The sequence below is a fragment of the Cricetulus griseus genome (assembly GCF_003668045.3).
Source record: "Cricetulus griseus strain 17A/GY chromosome 1 unlocalized genomic scaffold, alternate assembly CriGri-PICRH-1.0 chr1_0, whole genome shotgun sequence".
Taxonomy (NCBI): Eukaryota; Metazoa; Chordata; class Mammalia; order Rodentia; family Cricetidae; genus Cricetulus; species Cricetulus griseus.
In genome coordinates this window covers 218,776,489-218,798,947 of record NW_023276806.1, presented here as the reverse complement: position 1 = coordinate 218,798,947, position 22,459 = coordinate 218,776,489, and the positions used below count along the sequence as shown (strand labels likewise).

At 41.5% G+C, this 22,459-nt stretch overlaps 1 protein-coding gene across 2 annotated transcripts in view; it reads right to left on the bottom strand.

The window, feature by feature from the left end:
- Positions 1-22,459, bottom strand: part of Slc25a13 (solute carrier family 25 member 13) — a 189,850-nt gene that overhangs the window by 87,664 nt on the left and 79,727 nt on the right. For both annotated transcript variants that reach the window (XM_027389891.2, XM_027389892.2), the window contains exon 5: positions 11,722-11,861. In XM_027389891.2, coding sequence (XP_027245692.1) covers positions 11,722-11,861 — 140 coding nt within the window. The remainder of the gene's footprint in view (positions 1-11,721; positions 11,862-22,459) is intronic.

Genomic DNA, 22,459 nt, shown 5'->3' with positions numbered 1-22,459 from the left:
CCCACCCCCCCCCCAAAAAAATCCAAGGAGCTGGGAAGGTGTGCCTCTGAGGAGTGCACCTAATGGTATAGCAAGGAACATTTGTTAAATGTGAGCAGGGTGGGTGGGTGGAGAACAGAGGGGACAGGGCTTCTGTCACCTAAGGCCCTTTTGCTACAGTACCAGAGAATCTTTTTTGTTCCCTTTCCTCTGCCAGGTGATGATTACTGGAACAGGCTTTTATTGTAGCAGATTCCAAATAATTCAACACAGACATTCAGATTGCTGCAGGAAAAAAGTCAAACTCTTCAAAATTGCTACCTGTACAGAAAAAAACATATATGGGGGTTACACTGCTTTGGTTCTAAATTCATGCTTGTAATAGTTCCAGGTCTGTCATTTCTTTAATAATCTCCAATTTTCCAGTGGGAATATTTTAAATATAAAAACTACTTTTCACTGGTAGTGGGTCCAAGATCTAACACTAATGCACAAACCTACTTTGTGGAACCCCTTCTATATGGAGAGATACCTTGCTCAGCCTAGACCCAGGGGTGTGGGAGTAGAGACATGCCTTAGTCCTGCTTCAATGAGATGATGGGACAGACTTAGTAGACTTCCTAGGGGAGGCCTTACCCTCTCAGAGGAGCAGATGATGGGGGGAGGAAAGGGGAGAGGGGGTACTAGGATTGGAATGTAAAAAATAAATGAATAAAAATTAAAAAAAAAATCTTTTCGCCTCTATTCAGACATTCAAGTTTGTGCTTTAGCCTGAGGGCAATTTATCATGTAAAACAACAACAAAAAGGTCTCCAAAACAAAACAGCAGATTCACTTAAGCTTCAGAGAAAAGACCGTTGAAAGATAACGAGTGTGTGTGTGGAGAGAGAGAGAGAGAGAGAGAGAGAGAGAGAACTTTAATAAAACAGGATCAAGAAAAATAAAACTGTGATTGGAGAAAATTCTAGAAATGGCTGGTCATTGGTGGGGCACGCCTTTAATCCCATGTATGTGCATGTATGTATTATGGTGTGTGTGTGGCGGGGACACATGTCTGTGAATATGGTTGTGTGGAAGCCAGAGAAGGATGTCAGCTGCCCAGCTCTACCATTCCCTACTTACTCCTCTGAGCCACAGTCTCTCATTGAACCTGTACCTAGGCTGGCAGTCAGTGAGCTCTCTTGATCCTCCTGCCTCTGCCTCCTACCATCCTGGGGTTACAGGCACATGCACAGCTATGCATGGTGTTTCACATGTGTGCTAAGATGTGAATTCATATTGTCATCCTTGCATATTCTCAGCTACTGAGCCAAAAGAGCTAAACATTTTTAAATGGAGTAAAAGCAGAACTGAGCAATGAACATGTAGAGAGTGAAGGCATTTCCACTCTTCACACATCCCATAATTCACATAGTCTGCCTTGCAGTCAGATTTCAAGAGTTTGTGGTGAAATTCTGCACCTAGTTCCTTGGGTTTTACCTTCAATAAGAGTCCTCAGAACAGTGTCACCTAACCCTCTGCTCATACGGCAACACCATGATAGAAAACAAGCCCAGTGTGCGTCTCTGTCTCCTTGCTCTTCTGATTTCCTGCTACATTTCTCAGTGGCTAACAGCTGGGGAGATGCTAGACAAAATGTTCGCTCTCAGCAGGATGGCACACTAAAAGCCAGCTCAAACTGTTCAACAGGAGGGCAGGCTGACCAACCCTGGACACAACAGCACAGTGCATCTTGATTTCCTTTGTTCCCACTCTAGAAAGTGTATGAAAAATGGAATCTAACCATCTGAGTGACATGGATGCCAAGCAGTCTATCTTCTGAAGAGCTTGGGTAAACAATATCAGCTTACTGCACTCCATATTTGTCTCCGAAACACTAGGGTTATTTCATTTATAAATCAGTGCCAACATGCATTACATTTTCTGTCAGATCCAACTTACAATCAATATGAATAGATTTACATGCTGCTAATGCAAATACACATATGCTCTCTGGCTATTAAGGACTTGTGGTTGATATTGATAATTCCATTAACCATAAAGGCAAGTTGGGGAATAAGGGAAACAGAAATGGCTTGAACTATTCAAACCCACAGAAGGATTCGTACAGATGGCCACTAACCTGTTTGAACCATTGCGACTTCATGGAACTCTGCAAGTAGTCATTTTCCATTAGCATCTGCAACCCCTTATTAATACCAAAATTTGAGAATTTGATGTTGCCATGGATGAAACCATGTTTGGTTGGGTGACGGCACCAGAGAACAATTTCTTTTTCAACATAAGCAGACTTTCATGTTGACATTTTTGTGTGATAACAGGATCCCACAACACTGCAGCCAATCCTAAATAATGATCTCTAGAAAGCCGATGCCACAGATGACTAGCAGCAGAGAACCCCTGGCTTCTGCAGGGATATGTGGCAACCACAGACCTGGAAGCAGCAGACTTGAGAGTGCTCTTAGCCTCAGAATGTGAACAACCGAAGAACCATTTCTACACAGAAGAAAATAATTTAGCCGCTCTACATGGCAGGTCAGATATGGGTGAAACCCACAAGCTAAAATGATGAGCAATCTGACTTAATAATAACAAACACCTAAAAGCATCCATGTGCAGATTGTAGGGGATGCTGTAGCCATGCCTGCTTAGGGGCTGGCTACAGGTGTGCCTGGCCACGCCTGCGAGGGCGTGGTCAGGGTGACATAGGGAAGGTTTAAGAGTGAGGGACGCTGATGTGGTGGCCCCTTCTTTCGCTTTCATCTTTGGCTTGCTATACTTACCGCTGCCGCCCTGGCTGGCTACGTCTCTCTGTAAGTAAGGCTTTTCCTTATTAAATTCCCTTGTATTCTTACCTGGCTCTGTATTGGTAATATCCCACATTAACTGGTGTCAGGAGCAGGATCTTGTAAACCTGGGCCCCCTTTGGGAGTGCCCTTTGGGTCCCACCAGGACAGCAGACTAGCTGGCCTGAAAAGCTCCTACCCTATCCACAGGTGGTCCCAGCTCGCAGCCGACCTGGTGAATCACACAGACCAGCTGCACCACAAGCGCATTCTAGCTGCTGCTGAGCCGCTCAGAACCGTCCCCCCAGCTGGGAGAGTTCTCCAGACCTCCCCAAAGTTTTACCGCCAGTTTTTAGCTGCGTGCACGGGACTACAGCCTACCTGTGCCAGGAGACCTCCTGCCCTTGAGCCGAGTAGGCCTCAGGAGTAGGCCTCGGCTTTCAGCAGGGCCTGAGGCTTTCCAAGGCTGCGGCCCAAAGGCCTTACACTTCCAGCTAAAGTGCAGCCACCTGTATGACCTCAGCTCCACGCCATCTTGCCTGACCAAGCGCTGCCAAAAGCTGCGCGGACTAGCTTAACGCCTGAGCCACCTGCTGACCAAAGATATTTACTGCATCTGGGGTAAAAATCAGGTAAAATCATGGCGGAATATTTATCATTTTCTATAATTGGTAATATCTTTGCTTATTACGTGAATTCAATGTTTGAGGAGGACACTAATCTGCCAATTACCTGCATATATGCAGTAATGGCAGTTAGCTTGCTGGTACAAATAACATTACTAGCCAGAGTTCCCAGGAACAGGGACAAAGATAACCTCACTACCTGCTTACAGGAAATAACAGCTTTACTCAATGAGGTTTTGGAGAACAGATTAGGTCAGGCCACAATTGTGCAGAAAGTGGAACAGAAGTAGGGTGTTAAGCTGGGCTCTATCTCCAGTACACTAAAGACAGAGCTGTCTGTTACCCAAGATGAGATGCAGTGTATTTATGATAAGATAAACACAGAGAGATCCTCCATGTCTGGAGCATTAGAGGCTAGGCTGTCAGAGGACTGTGACGAACTAAGAATATCTGTAGCCAGCTAGAAACTCAGATAGGCTCTGTGACCCAGAAACTAGATGATGCAAAGGTGCAAAATACCCAGGATAGGGTTGAAGAATTGGACAATGCCATTCCATCAATTATTGAAGCATCTAAAGTAGCAGATCACAAATTTGAATCTAAGTTCAAATGTTTGGAAGATAATTTACAAAACAGGGCTGACAAATTAGATAGGTCCATACAGTCGATTGCTGAGGAATCAAAATAAGCAAATCATGACCGAGAATCTAGACTCCAATACCTAGAAGACAGTTTCCATACCATCCAGATGCTGTCTAAGGACTAGAAAAACGTGTAGAGGAGCAGTTAGAGCGATTTACAGATTCACTAACATGCTTGGAATCTTTTATGATGCAGGAAATTGAAACTTTTCATGAGCTGTCTCTCAGAGAACTCTATTTCTCTTTATTTCCTAGTCCCTATTCAATTAAACCAATGCTGGCTTTAGAGGTGGATTTGGCTTTCCTCCTCTAAAATCCAAGCACGTGGTTTAACTAAACTTTAGAGTTTCTGTATTGTATCAAGAAGCCAATTGATGTAATACAGAATAAGAAGAATTTGGGGACTGTCTTTGTCTTTTCTTGGCTCTTTCAAGTGTACACCCTCTCATAATTGTTATGCTCCCATGGTTGCCTTTTCCAGTATACATACTTACACAAGCAAACATTTCTCTGCTGACATTTATGTTTGGGTCCCACACAGTTAATGAAGACCTGCCTGGACACCCTGGAAAGGAAATGGGGGACACCTCCTTGACTGCACTGGATACAACTTTCTCCATTTCAACTGACACTCCAGCCAGAGCTTCAGGTACTGATTTCAATCAAGTTGAGGATTTCAAGAGAGATCTTCAATCAAGCGAATCCCATCTAACATGGACTGGATACAATGCATTCAAAGCTTTCACTATACTAATATTTTCTTCCTACAGGACCCCATAAGGCTATTGTTGTCCCATTTCAGCAGGAAGTAACTTGGAGGATGCTATACCTCCTTTCCCCATTGCTGTCACTTAGGATAGTGTATATGCATAGTTAGGGATAGCTTGCTATTGTTTATGGTTGGGATTGGAAGGAGGTGTTCAGGCTTGGACACCTCTTTCAGATGACTTTAGGGTTTAGTTAAAATAGATAGTCAGGACGTGACATAAGCAGATTGTTGTATCTTCTTATATTTCACCTTTATGACTGTTAATTTTGGATACTTTATACTGTTAACTTTTAGTCTTTTAGACTAAAAGGGGAATTGTAGGGGATGCTGTAGCCACGCCTTCTTAGGGGCTGGCTACAGGTGTGCCTGACCACCCCTGCAAGGGCGTGATCAGGGTGATGTAGGGAAGGTTTAAGAGTGAGGGACGTTGATGTGGTGGCCCCTTCTTTCGCTTTCATCTTTGGCTTGCTGTACTTACTGCTGCCCCGCAGGCTGGCTAGGTCGCTCTGTAAGTAAAGCTTTTCCCTATTAAATTCCCTTGTATTTTTACCTGGCTCCATATTGGTAATATCCCACATTAGCAGATGCTCTGGCATCTGACAGATGTGATGTAAGTGCGGCGATGCTTACCAATGTGAGGTCCGTCTGGGCAGACACAGCTCTGCCTCCTACACTCTGCTTCCTGCTCTATCAACTAAAATTTATGTCTCTTAAGTGTCATCACCCTCATCTGACTAAACAATGGCCTGAATGAGACAAGTAAGTACTCATGTGCCTAGAGTCAGGTGATCTCATTCTTGAGCAATACTTGGTAAAACAGTGAGAGAGGACTTCCAGACTCATGGCCTCTCAAGTCAGCTAGCCCATCTCCTGATTAATGGAATCTGGCTTCTCTATCCATTTAGGACAGCTGATTTTCTGATGGTGCCTCTTTGTAAAGCAATAAGAGGCAAGTTGTTAGATACAGAACACATTCCCTGCTCCATAAAATCAGGAACAGAATTCCTTCAAAAAGCCCCAATCTATTTGGGTGGGAGGCCAAGTATCATCTTAATTCCCAAGAACCAAGAAGGCAACACAGGGTCAACATACCAAATGTGTGAACAGCTAATGCACACACAAGACTACCTGCCTCTTTAAAATCATCTCAGTAGGGGTCAAGAACACGGCCCACAGAATCAACTAACAAGGACTCATAGGGGCTCACAAAGACTGGAGTGACGGTCAAGAAGCCTACATGGGTCTGACCTAGGTCCTCTGAATATATGTTATAGTTTTGTAGCTTGGTGTTCTTGTGGGACTCCTGACAGTAGGATGGGGTATCTCGACAGGGGAAGTGGGGAGACAGACTGGCAAGAGTGGAGGGAGGGGAAATTATGGTCTGGGATGCAATACATGAGAGAAGAATAGGTAGGTAGATGGAGAATGGATGGATGGATTTTTAGGAGAACCCAGTAACCCACCACTATTTTGGCATATGCCCAAGCCTAGACCCAGGAGCCTACCTTGAACTCTACTCAGCTTTCACTGTCTTCTCACCTCAAAGTTGCCAACTCTTGTCAGGCTGTCTCTTTTTCCTCTTGAATCCATTTACTTATCCCATCTTACTCTTACCATCTACTTGGTCCAGATCCTTTTCAATCTCAGACTAGAAAGTGGCCAACTGGAGGCCATGTATTTGGTCATGTTTGTCTCCATTTGATTTCCCATATGTCAGCATAATCCTTATGAAACATAAATCTAGCCATGCTACCTCTATGGGATTCTCACTGGTTTGAGTGAAGGCTCGAAGCTGTGTGTTATACAGGTTCTGTAAAAGTATTTCTCAAGACATAGCAGTTTTCTGCTTAAATTTTATATTTGGCAACAACCCTAGACTTTGACCAGAGGTCAGAGCCACTGGAAGCTCCCTATTTGAAGAATCCTCTAAAATTTTAATGACTATATATGAAGCCTACACCCAACAATAAAAGTAGGGTATTATTTATTTTTCTCATTGTTGTTGACCAAATGCAAATTACTTTTTGTTGTTGTTGTTGTTTTGCTTTTTGTTTTTTTTGAGACAGGGTTTTCTCTGTAACCCTGGCTGTCCTAAATTCACTCTGTAGTGACTCAAACTGGACTCAAACTGAGAAATCCACCTGCCTCTGCCTCCGAAGTGCTGAGATTAAAGGCATGGGCCACCACTGCCCAGCTTTCCAGAATGTTTCTTAACAATATAATATTAAAATCTCCTTGTAAATTAACATCCATACAATTAAAGCTTTGCTTTAGGAGATGAGAGTAGAGGCACATGGAGGGGCTTAGAAAATACACGTTTGCCTTTAATCGCAGCACTTTCCAGGCTGAGGCAGGTGACTGATTCTCTGTGAGTTCAGGGTCAGCCTGGTATATATACCAAGTTCTAAGTCTGCTAGGGCTACCCTCTCTCTCTCTCTCTCTCTCTCTCTCGTCATATATATATAATATTATACTATTATATATATATATATATATATATAGTATATCATTATACACACACACACACACACACACACACACACACACACACACACACCCCATTACTCATGAAGTGGAGATGAAAGAACTAAGCATTAAAAAAACTAACTTTCATGCCTGCATTAGTACAAAAGTTATGTGGCTCCCAGTGTCACCTGAAATCCTTCCCCAGAAATGGGGAACAAGAATCCAGAAAGTAGGCTTTGTATCCCTGCTATTCAATCCTGCATTTGTGTAATCCATAAACAAAGTACAGACAAGAACGTACGAGCTTTGTCGGCCAGCTATCACTTTCTCCAGACCATGTGAAGTGAACCTGTGGTGTAAAAAGCTCCACCCAAGTAGTGGTTTATACAAGCACAGTGTTTATTAAATAAAGGGGAAGCAGGAACTTGTAGAGTGTGGCATAGCGAACCATACATCCAAGCATGGCTACCACCGGTGGTGGCCTGAACCAGCTGACATCTTTCATTGTCATCAGCATTATGACTATATAACTGAGAAACACAGTCCCTGTCCCTGAAGTGCTTCTCTTCCTCATCAGAAACAGGCCAGCGGGTGGATGGTGACAGCTTTTACATCTCTCTGCTTGTACAACAATGATGCTACCTGGGGAGCAGGGCCTACCTTTCTGAGGTCTGCCTGAGAGCACAAAGGTGGGCATACTTGACAAAGCAAAAGTCTGAAACAGGAGACCAAGCTCACTGTCCTAGTTAGGCTTTCTATTGCTACAATGAAACACCATGACTAAAAGCCAAGCTGGGGAGGAAAGGTTTTATTTGGCTCACACTTCCACATCACTGTTCATCATCAAAGGAAGTCAGGACAGGAACTCAAACAGGGCAGGAACCTGGAGGCAGGAGCTGATGCAGAGGCCATGAAGGATGATGCTTACTGGCTTGCTCCCTCTGGCTTGCTCAGCCTGCTTTCTTATAGAAACCTGGACCACAATGGGCTGTGTCCTTCCCTATCCATCACTAACTAACTAAGAAAATGCCTTACTGGCCTGATCTTCTGGAAGCATTTTCTCAGTTGAGGTTTCCTCCTCTCAGATAGCTTGAATCAAGCTGGCATAAAACTAGTGAACATAATCACTTATGTATTTCAGAAGCTATCTGTGCCCGGTAATGAAGAAAACAAGAGGCCTGAAGCAGGGGCTTGAAGCTCAACCTGCCTGGAGACAAGAATTCAAAGGAAAGAAACAAATGATCTGAAATGGAAAGAAGTGACCCAAAGTAGACTTCAAACCCAGCACTGCTACAAAGCCTATCTCAATTCATGTACCCATTCTTTCTTCTGAGTCTGGAGTTGGGTTTAAAGCAAAGTCCTTGTCCGGTAGCATTAGGTGCTAATAGCTACTTTAAATGGGTACAAATTTCAGGCATCCATTCTGCTTCCAAAGGCCAAATCATCCACTGCATGACACTGTGGGATGCTCCCGTTAACTATCAGGGATCAGAGTCAAGTTTAGGCAAATGCCTACAAGCTGCAGCTGCAATCAGAACGTGTGATGCCTGAATCATCGAATCCTAGACTCAGGCTCCCCACTTCTTGAAAAAGACCAAGAAGTGGCCTTGAGTATATGACAGTTGGCTGGCTGCAGCGTAATTGACACTTGCTCAAAGGGGGCAATGCGATCATTCTTACTATTGCTAACGTCCCACAAAGTCAATTTGAGGCATCTGTCTCAATAGCATTATTGTAATTATCCCACATTAAAGGAACACCGAGTCCAACCACGTACCAATGTCCTATGTAAACAGCAGTAAAAACCACCTCCTATTTCATTTCCCATATGAATTACTGAAGTAGGCTTATGTCCCCATAGAACTGGAAATGGAGATTCACAGACATTAGCATGTTTAACAAAGAAAATGAAAAGCCAGGGATAAGGTATGTTGTCCTTGGTTTTTGCTTTTGTTTGGGGGGGGTGATATAATTGAGAAAGCAGCTCACTCTGTATCCCAGCCTGGCTTTGAACCTGCAGCAAGCAATCTTTCCATTTCAGCCTCCTGAGTGCTGAGGTTATAGGTATGACCCATCAGGCCTGGTTGAAGATATCTTTGAAGCTTCGTGAGGAAATTAATAGCAAAAGTGAAAGCCTGACAAATTCTGTGTACTGTAAAGAGGACTGAAAGAGGGACAGGGAGATGACCCAGTCAATATAGTACCTCTGAGTTCAATCTCCAGAAACCATGTATAAAAAAAATTAATAAAAAGAAGTAGAGTGGGGCACACTTATGTAACAGGCATCAAGACTTTTAACACAACCTATGCCATGTTAGAGGCACCATTTTAACCTTAAAACCCAGCACGTGGGCCATAACACCTGCCAAAACAGGAACAAAGACTTAATCCATCAAAGACCTGGTCGATAGTTCCAAGATCCAGGAAAGTCCCTAATCGTACTAACCTTGCTTTTTGGCATCGGTAGTTTTGCTTTTTGCCAACCAGGATATGGTTTTTGTGCATAAGAGACAAAGAACTGTGAGGATCTGAGCTGTGTGATTTGGTTAAGTTTCCCGTGCAGCCATTGGCTGGCAATGAAGATTTCCTATATGACTTTCAAAGTGTTGGAGTATATTTGTCTTGGTAGGCAGCATTTGTAACCTCAGTGCTGGGAGGCAAAGTGAGATGGATCCCTGGGCTTGCTGGCCAGCCATCCTAGCGGGCTTTTAAGTTCCAGCTATGGAAGGCCAAGGATATTGCCTGGGGAACAACAGCCCAGGGTGTTCCTTGGCTTGTACACACATGTGCACACACATGTATTCAAGAGTGCTCGTATGTGCGCAGACGCATGTATACACGTGTACACACAAACACACTGAAAGTCCAAAACAGAAGCACCTTTAGACACTAAGTGGCTACATACGCCAGTCAGTGCCAAAGCATGGATGCCACAACATGCTGACAAAGGAGTAGCACCACTGGGGATTTGGCTGTTTCCAACCCCACTGCTCCAGCCCAGTTCTGCCTTCATCCCCTGCATCTGGAAAGTTCTACTGCAAGGAAAAGAAGCCAACAAGCTGAGATACTAACAACACTTCACAAAGAAATAAAGACTAAAGAACTGAAGGTGATTTCCCAGGCAGATTTCCTGAAGGAAATCCAGAAAGACTAACTTTCAACATGGTTTTTTAAGTAACTGATTTCGGAAAAGAAATGGGATCGCTGAAGAAACAAAATGAGTTTATAAAAATCCAAAAGAAATGGATTCCTTATGGAGATTTGTATACCAATAGATATTGGGCCCCAGTGACTAAATGTTAGTGTGGAAAATAAAAAAAAAAATTTAAATGACACTTGAAAACCAAGCCATAATCATAATCTTATTTTTTTAATTCATTCTTAGTTAGTCTAGAAGAGATAGGATTCATTACAGCATTATCATAGAATAAGAACAGTATAATCTTATTTTGGGCTGATCCCATCAGTGGTCCAATGACCCAATCATGACAGAGGGCAAGAGAAACATGGATGGGACTGAGCTAGCATAGTAGTGGAACAGGTAAGCCAACACTCTCACAGCAGGGGTAGCCTGACATAGCCACACAGGCAGCAGTCTAAAGGCAGACAGGAGAAACAGTTTCCAAAGCTGCCTGAATGATTTCAATATGCAGCAATTTGAGAATCCAGGGCTTAATCTATAAAAGACCTCAGAGGGAACAATTTTACAGTTAAGAGGTAGACGGCTATGTCTGTTAGTTTTCACAGGGAAAAACACAATATTGGTACACAGTAGGACAACCAGGCACAAATCCCAATTACAATTCTGATTTTGCTTTCTTAGAATTCTGCAAGAACAACAAATGCTCTTAACCACTAAGCCACCTCTCCAGCCCTATGATCTTGCCTTCTTTGACCCAGCAACCTTGAGGGGATCGTTTTCACACTCTCAAACAAGGAGAGGTCCATGGGATTCTACAATTTAAACGCCAAAAAAGAAATAACTTCTAGATTTCCAGCCTTGCAAACCTGTGGTGAATCAGGCTCCAGGGCAAAAGCAAGAACTTGTATTAATAGTGTTTTCCTTTTTCACATTTTAAGAATAAGACTCCAGGAGCAAGAGAGATGGCTCAACAATTAAGAGCACTGGCTGCTCTTCCATAGGACCCAGGTTCAATTCCCAGCACCAACATGGCAACTAACTCACAACCATCTGTAAGTCATCCCAGGAAATCCAATACACTTTTCTGGTACATATAAGCATACACATAAGCTAAAATCATTGAAAAAAAGAAATATTGGCACAACAAAAACACAAATATGACCTCTGATAATATATTATTATATATATATATAATTTATATATTCTTGATTATATAATATATATATCAGAAACTTTAAAAAAAATTATTTCAGGGGTTAAAAAACAACAGGTAAATTTACAAAGAAAAAAAAAAAAAAAGAATCAGACCCACCAGCAAAAACTGAGTGAACTCCGCATATGTAAGGTGTCTTTTCCTTTCTTTTCCAAAATGTAGTTGTACAAATTCTGAATCCCAGTTAAATGGAATATGTTGGTGAATTGTAGTCTGTCCAAACACTTGTTTTACATCCTCTGAAAAAGAGTAAATAGTGATTAAAATAAAGGAAGTTCTGTCTTAGATAATTCATATGGGCATTCCTACTTCTTATTAAAAAAGGAACTTAAATGTTAATGTATATAACCATAAAAACTTGGCAGAAACAGAAGTCAGAATACTCATGGGAACCGCTAAAATATTAAAGTTAATAATCTCACCAAACGGAACAAAAACAACAACAAAAAAAAACAAAACAAAACAAGAAAAGTCTTTTAACTTGGTAACTTTTCCATTTCCATAGCTGTTTTAGGACATTTGCCACATAGAATATCTCATAACAATTATAGAATATCTACACAAAAAAGTGGATGCAGAATTTATTGGTTTGGCATTGAATAAATAGATCAACTTAGAGAAAGTTGTCATTTGTTCAAATGTTAAGTCTTCCAATCCAGAAGTTTAATCTTTCCATGTACTTAAATATTAGTTCTCTCAATAGTATTATGCTGCTTTTTATTAAAAAAATAAATTTATTGCTAGATTAATGTTTTATTATCTGACATTTTAATGATAATATAATCATAAATTCATTATTTCATCTTGTAATGAATTCTTGCAGCTAAGAATATCCATATATTATGATTCTTGTATTGTGTGTATCCATTTATTTGATTATGTATTGTGCTTATATACTGTTATATTTATTGGTTTTAACAATTTTCCTAAAAATTCTTTCGAGATTTTGAATATACAACTAGAATATCTGGAATAAAAACTATTTTATTTCTGCTTTAGAAAAAAAAGAAAAGTCTTTTAAAAAGCTAAATTTTTATCTCATTTGTTTTGTTTCGGCATAAGTGACTGTTTTTATATTGGAAATGGGATTTGACCTTTAGTGGCTATGGTTGCTTGAATAGGAAATGCCCCTCATAGGCCCCCATAGCCCCCACTGGTGAGCTCTGTGAGGAACCTATGGAACTTACAGGAGACAGAGCCTTGCTGGGAGAAGTGTGTCACTGGGAGCAGGCTGTGAGGGTTTATCTTTTCCTCACTCCCTCTCCCTCTCTCTGCTCCCTGTATGTGGATATGAATATGGTCAGCCAGCTTCCTAAAGCTCCTGCCATCTGCAACCATTTCCTTCCCCTCAGATTCTCCATCTGGAATCCTAAGCCAAAATAAGCTTTTCTCTGGAAGTTGCTTTTAGTCATGGCATTTTATCACAGCAACTGAAAAGCACAAATACAGAAGCAGAAAACCCAGACATGACAATTGTTTAACGTCAGCAAGACAAACACAAGTCATTATCAAGTTTTTGAAAGATTTAGACCCTAATAAAAGAATTGAAACATGTGTTCAACACCTGAGACTCCATCTGAGCTGGGGTTAGTTATAACTTTCTCAAGCTCATTTTGTAGTAAAAGAAAAGCCAGCAAGCAGTCTGAGTTTTTAACTTTAATCCCTGCCACAAGACAGAGTTTCTCTGTGTAATCCTGGCTGTCCTGGAACTCACTTGTAGACCAGGCTGATCTTATCTGCCTGCCTCTACCTCCCTGAGTGCTAGTATTAAAGGCACTCGCCACCACCATCTAGCATAGCTTTAACTTTTTTTTTTTTTTTGGGGGGGGGGCGGCTACAGAGAAGTTCTCAAGTTGTTCAGATGATTCCATTTCAAGTTGTGTACTGGCCAGTTCACCCTTAGAAGGCAGGCTGGAGTATGGCTGGCTTGTTGTAGAGCACCTGTGGAGCACTGGGGGAGAGGGGCGGATTGGCACATGTGTCCATGCATGCAGAGAGGTGTAGGAAGACTGACACAAAATAATATAGAAAGTATTTTTTAAACAAAGCATTGTTTTAATTACTAGTCTGCACCATCATGAAAGTGTGTCCTTACAGGGTAATGAGAAAACAAATGAGTATACTGATGAACTCTATCCTTGTTTATACCTGTCAAATATATCTGTCAAGGGGGGCTCCAAGCCTGGTTCCTTCCTCTTCCCCCTTTCTAATTCAAAGGAAGCAAAAGAAAAAGACAGAATTCTTGAGTCCTCTTAGGGTGCCAGGATCCCTGGTACTTATTTCTACTGCTTCCCCCAAATTTCCTACCTCCACCTCATATGCCCACAAAATTTTCATTCCACAAAGTTTTTAACGGTTCCAGAAAATTTTAACTTGTTATGAAATTAGCAAGGCCACCATCAGCATATGGTTGTGTGTGTTTGCACAGAGAGGGTAATAAAAATCAAAATTATGCTGGGCATAAATTTTATAAATGGTGGCAAAAAACCTCAGGCTGACCATGGTGAGGGCAAAAAATAAAATTTTCAAAGTACAACTTTAAAGTTTTCAGAGAGAGGAAAATAACATAAACCAAGAATTAGGATTTAAAAGAAAAAATTGGTAGAAGGGGAGGAAGAGAGGTACCCAGAACATCTGGCCCCAAGTCAATAAAATGAGTTAGCTGAGAGGCTCCCTCTGCACTGACAAGTTCCTGAGTTGAAATTCAAATGTCTCAGGCTCTAACACCTCTAGTGACAACAGCCACCACTTCCCATGTTACTACAGCAGCAAAAGCCCCCATTTCCTGGGTACTCCCAAGTGACAGGACTATTCTAATGGTTCCAAGTCCCTGAGCCTGAAGCCAGACTTTCTTCAAGGGTCTGCAGCTCATGCCCAGTTCTGTGTCTACAACTCAGCATGGAGCAAATCCCAGACAGAGTCAACACAGGCACCAGGCTGCTGATTGGTGCATTAGCAAATGAGCAGCCGCACTCAGATGATAAGGACACCACCAAAACCTCACAAGAATTTGTTTTCACGCCTTCAACACGATGTTACACCACAATGGGTTCTTAATAACAGGGAAGCAAAACCAGCTACCTAGGGCACTCAGGTAAGCTGATGATCCCTTTCTGCCACATAGCACATGTAAATCATTTTAAGGTCATCACAGGATAGTTGTCAATAGCATCCATTCTTGGCCCTTCCTTCTTGTCTCATGGAAAGGAAGAGAAGGTACTGAACAGACAGAAAATGAAAAAATATATATATATCAAAGCACTGGCATTTTAGTGTCCACGTGGCCTGTGGATAAAGGAATGTGCAGAAAGAGTAGAAACACGTGCTAAAGGTTTTGGCACCTTTTGAAGGTCTAAATCCCGTCTGTATACTTATATCTATACATACATATGAGCTTAAATAATTAATGGATAAGTTTAAAATAGGCTTCATTCTCCCAGCACTCAGGATCAGAGACAGGTGGATCTCTGTGAGTTCCGAGCCAGTCTGGTCTACAGAGCAAGTGCCAGGATAGGCTTCAAAGCTACACAGAGAAACTCTGTCTTGAAAAACCGAAAAAGGGGAGGTGGGCTTCATTCTAACCAATAACTTTTACTTTTTCCTATAATTAACTATCATCCACTACTATTCCTTGAGGTCAGACAGGAACACAAAACTGTGAACCTTTAAAGCCAGGGGTAGAGTGTTTTTCCTACTGACGACCTTCTAAGTACTGAAGCCAAGTACTGCACTTTAGAAACTATATCACCAAGATATTGTTCAACCCTAAAATCTACCATTCCTAGTTACTAAAAAGGGTATTTAAGTGTTCTGTATATGTACATTAGTCCAGATTTACTGTTCATCTTTTAGTTACAAATAGATTATTAATCCTTTGATGGCACAGGCCCCACTGTCTCCATCTGATTCCCCTTCCTGGCTGGCACAGTGGTAGGCAGAGATCAGCTTCTCCCTAAGCAGTTTTTTTTTTTTTTAATTAGAGTCAGTCGGTAAAAGTTCACAGTACTTGACAGGTCAAAGACAGTTGCTTCCTGAAACATTATGGTTTCCCTTATGGAAACGTAACTTCTGTAATCAGTTCCCAACAGTTCACTGGTAGTCATGCTCGCCCTGAGTCCCTCTTCCCAGTGACCTTCAAGTCTACAGAGGAGAAATAATCTCTATGTTCACCAGCACCCCAAGGTTTTTCTGACACAAGGGTAAAGGACCTTTTTGTAAATTGAGCTTAGTAAGCTATGGAAGAGATTCACTTGTCATTAATTGTTAACTCTCCACTGAAACAGCAAAGAAATATGAAAGAAAGAGCTAGGCTAGTTTTCAAATCGCCCTGTGCAACATAGTCATGTGCAACGCCAGTCATGCGTAGACCCTGGTGGACAGAGGGCCACTGCACTGGCAAAAATTCTTTCCATGGTCCATGTGACTGTTAACTCCTTGGAACGGGACAGCATAAACATTAGCAGCCTTCAGAATGTGGCCTGGGTAACCTGTTTCTTAGCCATTGTCACACACCAGCTACTGTAAAATGGGATGCTGTGGAGAGCTAACGGCCAACACCAAACCAGCAAAGTGTATGAGTACTGTACTCACTCCTGTGGGAGAAACATGTACCACGGGAGGTAAGGGCTAAAACCCAAGTCTAACCCCACAAAATTCATCAGGATCTGGTCCAAGGTTATTATTAGCACTGTGTGTGTGTGTTTGGGGCGGGGGGGGGGGTTTCTCCACAGCAAGGCAGCAGAATTTGAAGAAGGAAGGCACAGAAATGGGAGAGAGAGGCTTTTTAAATTTTGATATTGGGCAGGGCAGTGGTTTTGATCCTAGCACCAAGGAGGCAGAGGCAAGGGGAATCTCTGTCAGTTCGAGGTTGGCCTCTTCTACTGAGTAAGTTCCAGGGCAGCCAGAAATGTTTCATGTTTCACAGAGAAACCCTGTCTTGAGAAAACCCAAACCAAAAAACTCTGCCATGGACCCTGAAGACTGCTGCATGTTTATTCAGGGTGCTTCCCTGTGAGTTCTGAAGCAGAAAGCAAAGTTCATTTCTTTTGAGGCAAATCAAAGGTTCAGACACAGTATTAGAGCCCAAAGTCACCCTGAGACATGACAGATCCTGCCCCAGAGAGTCAAGACATTTCCATACCATGCCTGCAGCAAATACTGTTAGCTTTAAATTCCTAAAACTCAAAAGATGCTGCATTTATAGGAAGAAAGAAGCCTAAAATCGTACCCATGGAGTACGTCCAGTCAGGCAAAGAAGGCAAGCTGGTCTGGCTGCAGAATGGGAGGGCAGAACAGGGCGCAGGGTCCTAACGCTGTTACCCTTGAATACAGATCTTCAAGCGGTGATCCCCAAGGCGAGGAACTGTTGCTACTTCACAACTGTAATTTTGCTACTATTATGAACCATAATGTAAATATCCGTGTTTTCAGATGGTTTTAGGTGACCCCTGTGAAAGGGTCATTCAACCCCACCCCCAAGAATGGTGTCGACCCACTGGTTGAGAACAGTGGGTTTAGATTAGACAGACACATGCTGTCCTAAGCTCAGCTACTCCTCCTAAAAGTGAAAGCAAACAGAATGCTTATCTTTCAAAACATTATCACCGTTACTCAGTCTGTGGCAAACTATGTCTGGAAGGCCTATTGCTCCCATCAGATGTTACTTAAGTCGAGACATTACCAAACAAGCTTAAGGCTCCTGAGTTTATTTATGGGGCTTATTATCTCCACTCTTGATTTTTCCAGCTTAAAGTAAACTACGCTTTTTATATTGTAAAACCATAATTACAATGGGCGGCCTGCTGCTGGCCTTTAAACCCAGCATTCAGGAGACTGAGGTCAGAGGACCGGAATAAAAGTGGTGGGAACAACTACAAAGTAGCAATTGTTTCTTTCCTGAAGATAATGGGTCATACTCTTCTACAAGACATAGAGATTCCCTCCAAAATCCTAGCAGGCTTCTTTCAGAAACAGGGTAGCCCATGATAGAAGATTTAAGACTTCTAAAAGCTGGTTGACAATAAATTGCTCTTACACACACACACACACACACACACACACACACACACACACAAAGTCCCAAGGATTCTACTAAAAAGCCATTCATACTAATAAACCAATCTGGCCAGATCAGAGATCAACATACAAAAGTCAATTATATTTTTACATATATGAAATAACAAGCTAAAAACAAATTAAGGAAAATCCCTTATGCAATGTGCTCAAAAATACTTATTAAATTTAATAAAAGATATGAAAATATATTCTCTGAACACTACAAAATGCTATTGATTAGAAGAACTAATATTATTAAAAATTTTTAAAAACCAAGGGCTGTGGCTTCTAAGACTCAAGCATTCAGGAACCTGAAGCAAAGTGAGGCCAGCCTGGGCTACACAGTGAGTTCTAGTCTGGTCTGAGCTACAGTGTAAGACCCTGACTCTAAATTAATTAATTTTGGGGCGGGAGAGTGGAAGTACATTCCCAAAGTTGGTGTTAAATTTCATACTCTCCAAAGTGACTCCTAGATTCCCTCACAAAATCCTAGCTGGCTTCTTGAGGAACGGACAAGCTGATTTTCACATGCAAGTAAGAACTCAAGGAATCCAGAAGGTTCCAGGAAGCTTTGAAATACAAGATCAGACCTGGGTTTCAGTCAGTACAAAGTTACTGCAAGCCAAGACTGTGGTTACAACATAAGCTAGACTAGCAGATAAAGAAAAGGAGGTGAGAACCAAGACCTAGAGTCAAGCATGTGTGCCAGACAAGATTCCAAGAAAGATGACTGACAATTTGCCAAGAAAAATGAGGCATCTCTCTCCCCCTGACAGTTCTACGTAAAATGGACAAAAGATAAAATGTCAGTTTTTTTCAAAGTGACACAAAAAAGGTGTTCAACATCATCAGCATCAGGAGGATGAAGACCACTTAAAAAGGGATGCCACAAAAAATGTTGTCAAGAATGTGAGGAAACTGGAACCCACAAACACTGCTGGAAATACAAAATGCCACTGTGGAAAACAGGTTACATGTAGAGTCATTGTATAACCTAACAAGGCTATATTCAAGTGTGCAGTCCCAAGAAATGGAACCATATGGCCACACACGGTATGTACATGAGTGTTCATAGCAATATTATTCATTGCCCCAAAGCAGTAATATGTATATGAATATACATATATGTATATACTCAGGAACTGATATGCTAAGCAAAAATACATGCTAAATCCATATAATGGACTATTATCCAACAAGGAATAAAAAGGAATAATTATACATTAATATGTGGACAACTATGCTAATGTGTGGGTGAACCTTGTAAAAATTATGTTAAAAAAATCTGTACTAACAGAGGGTATAGTCCATGAGTTAATTCATATACTTGCCCAGCAAGATGGTTTAGCACGTAAAGGTGCCTATCACCAAGCCTGATGACCTGAATTCAACCACCACTTCCAAGGAGCAGGAGAGAATTAACTCCTGCAACTTGTGCTTTGGCATACACACACATAATTCACACATGCATACTCACACATACATACACTGTGACATGCACACACACAATAAACATTAAAAACAATGCTAAGACAAATTGATACAGACAGACAGAGAGTAGATTAAGAGTTGCCTTGGACTAGAGGCAAAGAACCAATTCGGTGTTGAGGGAAAATGGTTGACTGCTAACAAATACAGGTTGCCTTGTTAGCGTGAGAAAATGTTCTAAATTTCAAAGTGTTGAAGGTTGTGCAAATCTGTGACTGTACTCAAAGCAAAAAAATTACGCAGCTAGGAAGAGTAAGTGGGGGTATTTTAAATCTTAATAAAGCACTTTTAAAAAATAAGTGACTATTAAAATGGAAAAAAAAAATACCTGTCTTGGAGAGTTATTTAAGTGTGCCTATTACAATGTTCTGAACATAGGAGGTGAGGTGACCATTAAGATTGTAAGTTCCAAAAACAAAAGTCTTAACTATACTAGAAATTTTGATTTGGGGACCAAATATTTACAGGCAATTTTCTTAGGTCAAGCACAGTGTGCTTTGGAAATATCAGAGCTCATACATCTTTCAAAAGATACCAGTTTTCCTGCCACATTAAAAATCCATCCTTCCTTGGGCTCACATGCTGAAATTCTGAATGAAAAGTGATCAAAATCTACGTAATTTTCTATTATGTTTCTTAAAGTATGAAATTAAGAAAGATTAAGAACCTCCACTCTACTTTGAAGATCTTTCAAATACTAGAAATATTTAATTAGCAAATTACTTGCACATGCCATTAAGTGGTTAGACTGAATTTGTTTTTACAAATTCTATGGGCTCTTATTCCTTAACCTCCACCACACTATAATCTGAAATCATCAAGGTCTTCACTTATGCAAATTTTAACTTTCTACATCTTTGTTTCCATACAGAATAACTAAATTAATGCTCTTTGATTTCTACAAGATTCACTTTTCGAAGCTTCAAATCAGTGAAAATGAGTTTCCCATTAAGATAAAAAAGATTCATCAAGCTATGCTATTCCAAACACTAAACCATAATATCTCTCTATTGATCCTAAAAAGTCTATTAATACAATAAATACAAAAAGGATGTTCCGATTAAATGCCAAAGTGAGCCCTTTTAAGAGACAAAAGAACTGTAGAATGCCTTCACCTTCTCTCTGAAGGGCTCCCCGCTTTCTCTAAATCTTAATCCACAAAGAAACTTTATGTTGTTTACATGGAAAGTAGTATTTCACCTGCTGATACGGCTAACATATGGATGGACATAGCTCCAAGCATCGCATAAAACATGAACTTGAACTGGCAAGTTAAATAATAACACAATGGACTGAGTGGAGGCAGACTATCTTGTCATGTGCCCCAATGTCAAGGTTGCCGTTGCAAACCCTTCCACCAAGTGCCTTTTTATATTAATCACAGTCAAGGGTCTGAAAAGGGAAAAAGTATGTTGGCTACAACTGGGGCTCACTCAAGGAAAGTCTAGGAACCAAATGGATGTCATTAAAACAGTAAGCATGAAGTACTTCACATTAAAAATGAGGGTTTTTTTTTTATAAGATCTTAGCGAGTTACTATTGCTATTTTGAACACAAACATACAGTGGTAATATGGATCTTTAAAAAACAAACAAACAAATGGTCTTTGCGAGCCATCCGCCATGGTGGGTGGGTGAAAGACCCAAGCTAACATGGGGTTAGCTCGTTAAATTACAATAAAGTCTCATGCAGTTTGCAGCAAGCTCTCGAATCCGCCTGGTAATTGGGGTGACCGAGGTCGTGGCCTGGGACACCGGATACCTGAGTTTTCCGGGGGTCTAACATTTGGGGGCTCGTCTGAGATTTGCGATCACCCCACACCTGAGTGGATTCGATCTTGGAGGTAAGATGATTCGAGCTCGCAACTTATATGTTCAATGTTGTATGTTTGCTTGTTATGTCTTTTGCTGTTTTGTTGGTTTGGTGCCACTTGAATTTGCTGTTTTGTTGGTTTGGTGACTCGTATTTGTATAATTTGGACCATAGGAAAAGCAGACGTGAGAGAAACTGTGTTTCTAGAACCCTTGGTTCCGCCCTGGATGAAAGTCCAAGGGTTGTTTGTAATTTTGGTTTGGGGCACCATTCCTCTGCTGCGAGGTTTGTCCTATCTGATGTCTGTCCTGTTTTTGCTGTTTGTCTGTCTCCATACTAACCACCCCATCCCTGGATTCCACCTCAACTGTGATCGGCAGATGCACCCGGAGGACAGACTGCTGCTCTGAGGACACCCAGGAGGTACAAACGGAGGCCAAGGACTTGGATCCTGCTCAGTTAGCGGTGATTTAGCCACCAGGTTCTGCCTGCCTGTTTCCCGGAGCCATTGCCTTATAAGCGGCGCAGACGGATTGGGTTGGCTGTGTTCTTTCCTGTCTATTCTGTGCTATCATCGTTGATTTTCAATTCAGGATCCACCACGCCACCCCCTTTCTATCCCCACCTGCGGGTCTGTGAGGCATGCCAAGTGGGGCTGTCCCTGCCCCAGCTGCCGTCCTGCCTGCCTCAGGAGTTTCCCTGCTCTGAGGGAACATAGCTTCAGGGCCGCCATCTGCCTGGCGGCCGGCCTTCTCTGTGCTCCACACACATGGTATGCAGGGGGGGCCAGGGGGTCTTTTTCCCACCCCTGCATTGGCTGAGGGTCTGGGGTTACCAGCAGCACCCCCACCCCAGGTCTCTTCCCTGAATGCGTGGAGCTTGGGCAGGTGAATTATCTGGTCTGATTTAGATGTTCTAAAAAAAAAAAAAAAAAAAATGTCCTTAAAGTTATTAAAAACCATGAAAGGGACTTTGATAAAAATTTTTATATTGACTGAGAAATGAGGAAAAATGTAGGAGACTTAAATAATAAAGAGAAAAGGGAGAAAGAAATTTGCCTAAGAATGTCTAAGAAAATCAGAGGAATAAACTAAAGGTATGTAGAAAGTTATAGAATTAAAGCAAGTCGTAGAAGGTCAGAGAAAAGGTTGTTAAAAGAGAAAAATGTAAACTGTTTGCTATGGTTTCTCATGTCTACAAATAGTAAATTTTAAAAATAGTAATATAAGTTAAAATTTTAACCATATTAAGCTAATTCTGTTTTAAAAGTCCTGTTTATTTCTCAAGCAATTTATGTATACTTGTTTTAAAATGTTCTGTTTCCTGGTATAACCTAAGTTCTTTTACAAGCATGTAGCTAAACAAATGGTGCAAGATACCGCCATTTTGTAGCCAGCCACATGGCAAACTGGTCACAGGGCTGGCTGGTAGCCATTTTGCTGAAGTTAAAAAAAGATACTTAAACCGCCATCTTGACTAAAGG